Genomic DNA, 12,625 nt, shown 5'->3' with positions numbered 1-12,625 from the left:
GAGATACATTGCGTGGTGTTGTAAGAGAATATTTGATCAAGAACTTTACATCTTTCCCTGCCTCAAAACTTTTATTACTATGTATTAATTGGTTAAACCTGTGTCGTATGAAGATGACATATTATTCCTAAGCAAAAAAGGTGACTTCCATACCACATGATCTTCTATATGAACACTAAATACCGGATCAACGCACTGTATGCCCAGGGAGGCTCAATTTCTTCCGAGGTCCCCCACTGCAGAGAAACCACCAAATACTGTAGGTAAGAAAAGACTCAAGCACAGGGGATACATAGGGGTTCCAATAAAACATTGGGCACCCAAGTGACAAGGGGTCGCAGAATAATAATAAGAGTGACACTGATGGCATAGAACAATTTTATGTTTCTTTTTAAAGTATCTAACAATGTAGTTTCAGCTGGTGGCAGGGGTGGTAAAAAAACATCTAAAATGTATTTCACGCTATCATAGCCCATAAAGCTGACGGGATTCCTGGGCGTATCACCCATGGAGAATATTGCTTTCTTTCTATGCAAATACTATTGATTTCAGTTTTGTATAGAACTGAGGTTCTCAAACGTGGTCCTCAAGGTACCCCACCGGTCAAGGTTTTAGGTATATTCATGGCTCAGCATAGATGGTTAAAGCAAATTGACTGAGGTGCTATTTATAGTAAGTCACCTGTGGCCATTCATGGATAAACTTAAAAACTGGATCATTGGGGTGCCTTGAGGATCACATTTGAGAACCTCTGGTATAGAGTACAGTGGACAATGACATGAAGGAGTAGCAGAATGGCTCATTGTAACCTTCCAGAGTAAGGTCATGGGTGGTTTGATAACCTTTTACAGAATCATAAGCATCATCATTTCTTTTATCAGAGTTCCTTGCAAATCTTGACTGAGGTAAGATTCACTTCCCTCAAAGTAAAGCCTTGTCAGCTCATTGATTTGAACATCTGACCAGCGTTTCCATCAGAGACAGCAAATGTAGGAAAATGTGCAGATTAATGTTAATTGTTAAATAATCTTCTCTATGGCTAAAATGAAAGTCAAATAATATTTTAGTTAAAATTCCTACAGCAATACAGAAAATTATAACAAGCCACACTTTTCCTTAGAATAAGATTAGTGCTATTTACACAAAATTTCATTTATATGTTTTACAGTGCATACTAACCTATTTCTATAAAAGTACCTTTTGATTTCAAAGGTATTGACTTTATTATATATCAATATGAATTTCACATTTATTGGGCACAAATTACCAAATAAACAGAGGTGTGCAGTGATTGTGGCAGCTGGTTAGATCACTGAGAATCAGGTCAACCAGGTACTGTATTCACGACAAACCTGTCACAGAAGTTGTAACCTATTGGCTAGTACCACCTAAAGTGAATGCAAAATAGATCTCTCTTGGCACTTAAAACATATAATAATGATCTACATAATAATCTGTTAAAGTCTGTCCTGTCTCCATTATGCATGTGCAGTGGGAGGCAGGTTTGCGCCACCTATCCAACAGCTACCACTGCTAGGAAGACGGGATAGACCCCAGCCAAGCCAGAGAGGAGGATGACCCACCGGGCCTCCAAGAATGGAGTAAGTATGGGGGGCGTGGTGGGACAGAGCAGCCAACAGAGAAGGGGTGGGGTGTGACATAGGAGCAGGCAAATAAAGGAGGCAAGGCAGTACAGAGCAGGAGGTGGATCAGTGGATAAAAAGGGAGCAGGACAGAAAGAGCAGGGGTCAACCTGCGGTAACCTGACACATGCCGGGTACCTTTACTAGTAGTAAATAATTAGATAAATACAGAAGGAATGTCATTAACAAAACCATCAAAAGCCTATCAAATAAACAAGTTCCCTTCTCTTACAACCTTTAGACTGAGGTTTCCTAATGTGGTGTTTTGTTGACAGTTTTCCTCCTCCTCCTAAGTCAAGATGTTTACCATAAAAGGAGGAAAAGTTCTCACATAAAAACCATCGCACTGAACTTACAAAAAGATGAATTGAATGATAAAAGTCTTGAAATTAGCCAAGGTGGCCTCCTACCAAATCAGAAGTTATAAGTCAATAGTCTTTCAGAGTGGAAACGGACCAGAGCACCATAAGGAGCTGGAGCATCATCACTCAAATCAGTAGTATACCTGTTATTGACCTCAGTGATGCTCTAGTTCATTGCCTGGTGTCCAAGCTGATTCCACTGTTAAAGACCGTTGAATTCTTTATCGAACACTCTACTGCTTTTTGGATAAAACGTGATTTAGGAGTTTAAGCAGAATCGTCAACAAAACATAACATTACTCCGGTGGCCCTACAGATACAGTATCAAGTGATCTGAGATATGCCTGAATATACTGTATTTTCTGTAAGTGCATAAACAAGAAGGAACATCACCTGCAGTTCCCTCACATCCTCTGTGTGAGCACTGTGGGACTGTTTTGTAAAAGGGATAAAAAGAAAATGGAAAAACTGAATTTTTTATTGACATGACACTTATAGCTTCATCTGTCACATTCCCTCTGTATTTATGTCATTATTTCACTATCATTATTATATTATAACATGTTTAAGAGCCAGGTGAGGTTTATTTCACCTTACTTTTGTCCACTTAACTTAGTGCTGTGACATTTCACAAGTTTTCCCTGCAGGTAACAGGGGAGACCATAATGATTTAATGCTTCTCCTTGTAGAAAATTATCCTCTAGCAGGGTTGACACTTGTGGGGACTCAGGGGGCATGGGCAACTAATTACACTTCTGCCCTGGTATTTCCATTGTATATTCTCCAGTGTTTTGAACATAGAGTTATGTGACTAAACTTGTCTCTGAAGGAGTTACTGCCGGCATCATTGTAAGATCAGAAAGAGTACATTCATATTTATATACCCATTTACCTTCCTCTATTAGGGCCTCCTCCTCTTCCTCCTCACTTGGGGATGGGATGAGTGGCTGCAGCGGTTCCATATTTATGATAAGCTGCCTATTTAACGAGTAGGAGCTGCGACTGTGTGGTATTAGCGATCTAATTGGAAAACAGGAGAAATTTCATAATTGTGAGCATTTATGTCATATGAGAAGAAGAAATAATGTAACCAGTAACCGAGGAGTATTACAAATAGTGCTCAAACCCCTAACAGGACTCCACTTCATGGAGCAGCTTTGTAAAAGTATTCGTCTAATATAATAATTTTACTTTTCGCATATAACATGCTGTATTGGGTTCTGTTAGTGTATGAGGCAGATTATTAAGTAGCCAAAACTCAATTAATGTCCTGTATGGGCATAACCCGCACTTTCAGCTGTAGTTTAACTAAAAAGGAAAGCACACCATATTTATATATAGACTTTCATTTTAATTTGCTCTTCAAAACATAGAGATATGCAGAGGCTTAGGAGTATATTCAATTGAAGTCGGATCCATTCCGACATTCATTTGTCGGAATGGATCCGACGTGGGCTATTCAATGCATTATCAATTCGACTTTAAAAAAAGTTGAATTGAGATGCAGGAGCTTAGAGCAGCGGGTAGATGGGGGAGAGCAGCGCTACAGCAGTGGGTATATAGCCGCTGCTCTAGCTCTAGCGCTGCTCTCCCCCGTCTGCCGGCGGCTCTCCCCGGTCCCCCTCCCCCCCGTCTCTCTGCCTCTCCCCGTCAGCGGCAGCCAGGGAGAGGTAACTGCTGCGGCCGGGGGGGATCTGTCAGGCGGCAGCAGGGGGGGGACCAGTCAGGCGGCAGCCGGGGGGGGGACCTGTCATGCGGCAGCCGGGGGAAACCTGTCAGGCGGCAGCCGGGGTGCGCTGCCGGGAGCCTGGCCGGGTGGCACCCATCAGAGGTAGTGCTCTGCAGCCCGCCGCTCGCTCCCCCGTCTCATGTCTCCACGTCCCTCCGCTCCCTGTCCCGCATCACAGCCGCCGCTCACGGCAGCAACCACCCGGCTCCAGCAAGCGAGGTCTTGCTTGCTGGAACCGGGTGGACGCTGCTGTGAGCGGCGGCTGTGACATCCTCCAGCGCTGCTCTCCCCCCGTCTGGCTGCCTGCGGCTGTCCCCCGTCTCCCCGCGGATGTCCCCCCTCTCCTCCATTAAGGTCCCTCATCTCAGTCTGAATTTTTTTAATGTCGGACTGAGATGGTCGGAAACGGGAAGTACGTGAATCGGCAGCTATACCGCCGATTCACGTACTATTCGACAAGTCGAATTCCCCGACTTGTCGAATAAAATGAGCTGGGATTGAATAGGTCGAATCACGATTCGACCTTAAACATCGAAAACTGCCGTCTTTTCGACAGACGGCAGATTTCGACCCTAATTGAATATACCCCTTAAAGAGGTATTCATCTACATCCTTTTTTTTATTATGATAATTTTTATTTGTGAGTCACAGAGTCCCCCACATCCTGCACACACAAAGAACAAAAAATATCAATAAACCATAAAATCGATATATATAAAAATGGATCTATGTGTGTGTGTATGTATGTTCCAGCATAACTCTGGAATGCCTGGAGCAATTTACACCAAACTTGGTACACATATGACTTACAATCTGGTGAGAAATACTGTGGGGGTAAGACACCCCTAGCGCCCCTAGGCACACACGGGTAGGGGTAGAGGCACCCACGTATAAGGGCAGAGGCACCCATGGGTAGGGGTAGAGGTACACACAGGTAGGGGCAGAGGTACACACAGGTAGGGTCAGAGGTACACACGGGTAGGGGCACAGGCACCCACGTGTAATAGGGGCAGAGGTACACACAGGTAGGGGCAGAGGTACACGGGTAGGGGCACAGGCACCCACGCGTAAGGGCAGAGGCACAGATGTGAAAGGGCAGAGGCACCCACGGGTAGGGGCAGAGGCACCCACGGGTAGGGGCAGAGGCACCCATGGATAGGGGCAGAGGCACCCATGGATAGGGGCAGAGACACCCATGTGTAAGGGCAGAGGCACCCACGGGTAGGGGCAGAGGCACCCACGGGTAAGGGCAGAGGTACACATGGGTAGGGTCAGAGGCACCCACAGGTAAGGATAGAGGCACACACGGGTAGGGGCAGAGGCACCCACGGGTAGGGGCACACACGGGTAGAGGCAGAGGCACCCACAGGTAACGCTAGAGGCACACACGGGTAGGGGCAGAGGCATACACGGGTAGGGCATAGGCATACGGGTAGGAGTAGAGGCACCTACGGGTAAGAGCAGATGCACACACGGGTAGGGGCACAGGCACACATGGGTGGGGGCAGAGGCATACTTTAGGCAGAGACACACATGGGTAGGGGCAGAGGCACCCACGTGTAAGGGCAGAGGCACCCACTGGTAACGGCAAAAGGCACACATGGGTAAGGGCAGAGGCATCCACAGGTAAGGATAGAGGCACACATGGATAGGGACAGAGGCACACACGGGTAGGGGCAGAGGCACCCACAGGAAAGGATAGAGGCACACACGGGTAGGGGCAGGGGCACAGACGGGTAGTGGCTTAGGCATACCGGTAGGAGCAGAGGCACCTATGGGTAAGGGCAGATGCACACATGGGTAGGGGCACAGGCACACATGGGTGGGGGCAGAGGCATACTTTAGTTACAAAGCTAAGCAAGGAGACCTAGGGCCCTTTGACATAGAGTCAGCCTGTTATTCTTTAAATTCCGTAGCGAAGCACGGGTATTGAGCTAGTAATAAAATAAAAAATTAGATATCATTTTATAAGCACTGTATTCATATGATTTAACAGTTGAGTAACCCTGGCAGTTGTTACATCCAGTAGTCTTTTTGCATAGGTCTCTATTAACATTGAAAACTGAGATTTAGCATTATATGCCCATTTTTTCTTACAAAGTTGCTAAAGCTGGGTCAGGATAATCAGGGAACGGTGCGGGATAGAAAGAGTGAGGTCATACCACAGATTTTCTATGAGATTAAGGTCAGTCTCAGACTGGGACACGCAAGTCTATTTTTTTTCTTCATTGTAAGCCTGTATGGTGTTGCTTGTGTAAAGTACATTGTGTATTGTATTGTTGTCCGGATGAAGTAAAACAGTGATTTGTAACATAATGTATATTAATGATGCCATTCTAACTAAAAAGTTTCACTTTAGTCTTTACAGACAGTAAATCATTCCACCCCATCTCTGCAACACACTCTCAATGGCATATGACATTGCTTGACCTCATGACATCTTGCCTAGCTGCTGCCTCCGGGAAGTAAAGCTGTGCCTAGAGCGTCCTAAGGAAGCCTCGAGCAGCTCCACAGGCTCCAGGGTGCCTGCCCAGAGTGTCCCTTGGATGCAGAGGTGTAGTTAGGTACCATGGTGCCCGGAGCAAGGATATGAATTGGTGCCCCCCCTCCCCTGTACAGAATTGGGGGCATAGCCAATATGTGGGTGCATGATACATTTGAAATGGAACAATATTTAAAAATCCTAAATTGGTGACAGGGCCTGTTCTAGACCTTGTGGAGCTCAGAGCGAAAGTTTCCTTTGGGTGCCCCCTATGTTTAAAATAGGGTCAGTGCGTGCCGCAGGCTTGCAACAACAATATAGGGGCATGGCAATACGGACGGTGTAATGGTTAGCATTACTGCCTCACAGCACTGAGGTCATGGGTTCGATTCCCACCATGGCCCTAACTGTGTGGAGTTTGTATATTCTCCCATGCATGGGTTTCCCCTGGGTATTCTGGTTTCCTCCCACAATAGAAAAATTTACTGGTAGGTTAATTGGCTCCCTGCAAAAATTTACCCTGGTGTGTGTGTGTGTGGTGAGGAATATTGATTGGAGCAGGGACAGATGTGAATATTCTCTGTAAAGCGATGCGGAATATGTATGTGCTATATAAATAACTGGTAATAAATAATGGCTTCATTGGGAAGGTGCGTGGCCAGAGAATAGTACCAATTCACATTACATTGCACAGTAATATCCGTTATTCACATTACACCACACAGTAGTACCCCTTATACACGTTATGTCATGCAGTAGAGCCCCTTATACACATTACACCACACAATAGAGCTCCTTATACATGTTACACTATGGTAGAGCCCCTTATACCCATTACACCATGGAAGAGCCACTATGGAAGTAGCTGTATTTAACTATTTACTTGGAATAAATTAAACACTATATATGTCCATATAGACAATAAAAACACTATATATGTCCCAACTGACCTCACAACCCCCCAAATCCGTAATAAAAATAACCCCCCTAATCTCTGATAACCCCCCTAATCTCTGAATTATAATATGCCCCACAACTGACCCCCCCAGATCTGATAATCTTCCAATGCCTCAATGAAAATAATATCTTAGAACTGCCATCCAAGACCTGATAATCCCACTATGCTTCAAGCGCGCCCTCTAATTTTTTCAGCGCCCGGAGCTCGCGCTCCACTGGAGCCACCCTCGCTACACCCCCGTTTGGATGCACCGGGCAGTTCTGCAGTAGCGCTACTGGTTGTAGGGGCCAGTTCCAGGCACCCTGCAAGCCACATGTAGTAGTTATTAGGCGCAGAGCTGCTATTATATTACTAATCTTATGTAAATAATAACAATATAACAGGTATCTACAGGATTACATGTATTGTATAAAAGGGGTAAAGTTTATGGGGCAACGAGTGATATTCTTGTTATTACGAATAATAAATGGTGCTCCAGCCAATCAGCTCCTAACTGTCAGGTGTTTGAAAGAAAAATGACAGTTAGGAGCTGATTGGCTGAAGCACCATTTATCATTCCCAATAAGTGATAACAAGAATATCACTCATTGCTAAATTTGCAGCTAAATTTGGTATTAGCAGTTTGTATGTGCATGATGCCACCCAGAGGAGTATTACTGTAATAGCAGCTCAGGGTTTGCTCACCATATATAGAAGACTGGAGTCAACTTGGTTCTCTGCTCTTACATATTTACTTAATATCTCTAAATAATTGGGCAGTGACAAGCTTATCGTAAATTGTAAATTACCTGTGAACTTCTGGAGGGTCCCTCTGGATCTTTGAACTTGCTTCAACAACTTCTTTTGCAACTTTCCCACTAATTTGGAGCAAAACATAAGATGGTGAAAATCGTATGTACAAAATAAATAAATTAGCAGATTTTGTTTTTCTTTTTAAATATTTAAGAAATAACTTTGAGCTGTAATCTACAGTAGTTCTTGTGACCAGTGGCATCATTATGGGGTTGCGGGGGGTGCAGCCCGCACCCGGATGCTCAGTAACAGAAGCCAGGTGCTGCACTGTAACATTACATGCCGCATCCGGCTCCTGTCTCTATGTAGGAGCCGACTCTGCAGCCAGAGCAGTCTCTGGGGCAATCCACATCTCCCGGACCCCAGAGTGCCGAAAACGGGGGTTTGGGATGCATAGCCACACACACTCTTGTCAAGCCACACCCATTCATGTGAAGCCATACCTCCTTGTTGCTATGCCAGCATAGATCATTCAGAGCTGCACCGGGTTTCATCAAGGTAAGTGACGCCCCTACTTGTGAGCATTATACATCTTCAAATTTCTACTCTGTAACTATCCTGTTGCAGCATTTATAAATATTAGTAGTTTTCACAGATTATTAAGTACATTAAGAGGATTTTAATTACCTACTGGTAAATCCTTTTCTTGTAGTCCATAAGGGATACTGGGGACACTTAGTATGATGGGGTATAGATGGGGTCCAAAGGAGCCAGAGCACTTTAAATTTCTTCAACAGGGTGTGCTGGCTCCTCTCCTCTATGCCCTCCGTCACAGCTACGTCTAGGAAAACTGTTCCCGAAGGAGATGGACATACTTGTGAGGAGGAAACATGACAAGACAACTAGTTGTTAGAGTAACGAACCAGTACACAGGAGAACAAACACACTAGCAACAACTAGTGAAACCAGAAAACATCAACTGCTGTGTAAACAACTTCACACAAGAACAATAACTTGCAGGAAGGCGAAGCACAGAGGCAGGCGCCCGGTATTCCTGCAGGACCACGAGAAAAGGATTTACCGGTAGGTAATTAAAGTCCTCTTTTCTCTATCATCCATAAGGGATACTGAGGACACTATGGTAATGCTTAGACAGGACAGCTTTCCTGGCTGGAATCATGGTGGCAATAACCTCACCCAGAATTCCCTTCTCAGCTAGAAGGTTCCGCTCAACCGCCATGCCATTAAACGAAGCCGCCATAAGTCCTTGTAGACGAACAGTCCTTGCAGAAGAAGATCCTCCCGACGTGGCAGAGGTCTTCTATTGCCATGTACCAAACCCTTCGAGGCCAGTCGTGGGCAATGAGAATTGCTTGAACTCCCTCTCTTCGGATTCTTTTTAGAACCCTGGGAAGCAACGGAATCGGAGAAAACAGGTACGCCAGCCAGTAAACCCATGGCGTTGTCAGCGCGTCCACTGCCAGAGGGTCCCTCATCCTGGAACAATAGCACTGAAGCTTGTTGTTGAGCCGAAAGGCTATCAGATTGATCTGCGGACAGCCCCATCGATCTATTATCAGTCGAAATACCTGCGGGTGGAGACCTCACTCTCCTTGGTGTAGGTCGTGATGACTTAGGAAGTCCACCTCCCAGTTGTCTACTCCTGGAATGAATATGGCTGATACAGCCCTTGCATTCCTTTCGACCCAGAGGATAATCTTGGATACCTCCCGCACGCAGGCCCTGCTCTTAGTCCCTCCTTGCCGATTGATGTAAGCCACTGCTGTAGCATTGTCTGATTGAACTTAAATGGCTTGACCTTGGAGCAGATGAGAAGCCTGCAGCAAAGTGTTGTATATCGCTGAGTTCCAGTATGTTTATAGGAAGACAGGCTTCGATGCTTGACCACCTGCCCTGAAACTATGCCCATTGGGTGACAGCTCCCCAGCCCTGAAGGCTCGCATCCGTGGTCAAGAGAATCCAATCCTGGATCCTGAAGCTCCGCCAATCCAAGAGGTTGGAGGGTTGCAACCACCACAGGAGAGAAATCCTGGCCTGCGGTGAGAGACGTATGACCTGGTGCTTCTGCGGATGCGAACCTGACCACTTCTTCAGGAAATCCAGTTGGAATTTCCTTGCATGGAATCTGCCAAATTGAATGGCCTCGAAGGAGGCCACCATCTTTCCCCACAAAGATGTACCGAGAACCTGATTATTCCGAGGAACTGGAGATGCTGGGTTGACTCCAGGTGGGATTTTTGAAAATTCAGAATCCAACCATGGTGTGACAACAGGGATGTCGTGCTGGCAGACGCCAGCAGTTGTTCCTTTGATCTTGCTTTGATCAGCAGATCGTCCAGGTAGGGGACAATATTCATGCCCTGAATCCTGAGTTGGAACATCATTTCCATCATCACTTTGGTGAAGACCCTTGGGGCCGTTGATAGGCCAAAGGGCAGCGCCTGGAACTGGTAATGTTCCTCTAACAGACCAAACCTGAGGTAAACCTGATGAGTCGGCCATATTGGAATATAGAGGTAAGCATCCTTTATGTTTAGAGAGACCAAGAACTCCCCCTCCTCCAGACCTAAGATCACTGCTCTCAGAGACTCCATTTTGAACTGGAAAACCCGCAGATATGAGTTTAATGATTTGAGGTTCAAAATGGGCCTCTCTGAACAGTCCGGTTTTGGTACCGCAAAAAGTCTGGAATAGTATCCCTCGCCTTGTTGCTGGAGTGGCACAGGAACAATGACCTGGGTCTGAGCTAACGTTTGAATGGTCTCCCGTAGCATGGTTTCTGAAGCTAGTAAATAAATCCGACTTGAAAATCCTGTGAGGCAGATAACTTTCAAACTTCAGTTTGTAGCCCTGGGAGATCAGGTCTTTTACCCAGGCATCCTGGCAGGAGCTGTTCCAAATGGAGCTAAAGAATCTCAGACGAGCTACCACCCTGAGATCCCCCTGGAGCGGAGGGACACCGAAATGCGGAGGGTTTTGGGGAGACAGAGCTGACGCTCTGGTCCTGATACCCAGTGGTCGCAGGTTTACGTGACTTGCCTCTGGAGCCTCGTGCCGCATTTGAGGCACCTCTTGCCTTACCCTTAAAGCGCAATGTCCAAAAGGACTGCAGTGTAAGAACGTCTAGCCAGTGGAGCAGCAGAGGGGAGGTACGTGGACTTTACAGCAGTAGCCTTCGAAATCCAGGTATCTAATTCACCTCCAAACAGCCAATCACCTGTGAAGCGCAAGGCTTCCAGACTCCTTTTAGACTCCGCGTCCACCACCCAGTCACACAATGCTCTGCGTGCAGAGACCGCCATGGTAGAGGTACGGGCATTTATAATGCCAATTCCTTTGATGGTTTCACAGAGGAAGTGGGCAGATTCTTGGATGTGCTGAATCAGCATCACCATATCAGCCATGGACTTATCCCCAGTGAGGCCCTCCTGAAGATTACCAGCCCAAGTATGCATGGCGTGAGTCACCCAACAACCTGCAATAACAGGCCTTTGGGAGGCCCCTGCTGCAACATAAATAGATTTTAAAGTTGTCTCTATTTTCCTGTCTGTGGGTTCCTTTAAGGCTGTAGCCCCTGGAACCGGCAGTACTGTCCTTTTTGATAGATGTGATACTGACGCATCAACAGCAAGGGGAGGATCCCAGACCTTTTGCCCCTCATGAGCAAAAGGAAAGGCGACCACCCATTTTTTGACACTTGGAATTTCATGTCAGGAGTAGCCCATGGCTCCCTAAAAAGATCATCCAGTTCCTTTGAGTCAGGAAATGTGACCTGCACCTTTTTCTGTGCAGAGAAAAAGGATTGCTGCACATCTGTCTCATTCCCAGGGATATTTAGGACATCCCTTATTGCAATGATAAGTGATTCTACACCCTGTGCTCCTCCCCCTTTTCCACCTCTGGCACCTCCTCCTCGGATTCCGAGAGGATATCAGGAAACACCCTTTTTTGGGGTAATGGATTTGGAAGAGGAGAAACACGTCGGCTGTCTGCCCTATCTTTTGTCAGAGCAGCCATTGACTGTTGTATCAGCTGCCTTTCCTGTCTGGCAGTAGTCGATTCATTGGACATGTCAGCCATCATAGTTTTAATAGAACTGAGCCAAACTGGCTCCTGCAAATCACCCCCAAAAGCCCCACTACCTAGTGAAGGCTGACTGCATTGTTCACATATGAGTGAATCCGCAGGGGAGAGGGAAAACCTGGTGTGACAAATAGTGCACACAACTTTTTTCACCATGCTGACAGAGGACATTTAGATTCACACACACATACACAGAGACACAGCTACAAGCAAGCCTGCCTAGCCCAGTATGTGTGTAGAGACACAGAGAGGAGGAACCAGCACACCGCCTGAAACTAACAATTATACAGTTAGAAGAGAGGCAATTTGGTGTACAGTGCGTGAGGAGCCTAATAGAAGGGTCCCACAGCAGGCTCTCCTCCTTAACTACACCCCTGTACCAGTGTCTGGCCGTGGAGAATCACTTGGAGGAGCTGGCAGTCCTGCAACAACGCTGAGAGTGCAGGAAATGGAAACAGGAAGCCGCTGGTCCCACTCTGAGGAATCTCCACCTCTTGCAATGGCGCTGGAGCTACATGTATATTTATACTGGCAAAAGTCCCCAATTTGTGTAAAATGAGGCACCAAAACCTATTTTCACAACCGCTGGCAAGTCTATGCAGGGGCTATGGGATC

At 46.3% G+C, this 12,625-nt stretch overlaps 1 protein-coding gene across 4 annotated transcripts in view; it reads right to left on the bottom strand.

Annotated features, from left to right (window-relative positions):
• The window catches only part of FRMD3 (FERM domain containing 3), a 366,853-nt gene that overhangs the window by 27,854 nt on the left and 326,374 nt on the right, over positions 1-12,625 (bottom strand). For all 4 annotated transcript variants that reach the window (XM_063913806.1, XM_063913809.1, XM_063913807.1 and 1 more), the window contains exons 12-13: positions 7,963-8,031; positions 2,898-3,025 (exon numbers count right to left, since the gene is read on the bottom strand). In XM_063913806.1, the coding sequence (XP_063769876.1) occupies positions 2,898-3,025; positions 7,963-8,031 (197 nt within the window). The remainder of the gene's footprint in view (positions 1-2,897; positions 3,026-7,962; positions 8,032-12,625) is intronic.

Source organism: Pseudophryne corroboree, chromosome 1 (assembly GCF_028390025.1).
Source record: "Pseudophryne corroboree isolate aPseCor3 chromosome 1, aPseCor3.hap2, whole genome shotgun sequence".
Taxonomy (NCBI): Eukaryota; Metazoa; Chordata; class Amphibia; order Anura; family Myobatrachidae; genus Pseudophryne; species Pseudophryne corroboree.
This window is presented reverse-complemented; position numbering and strand designations above follow the sequence as displayed.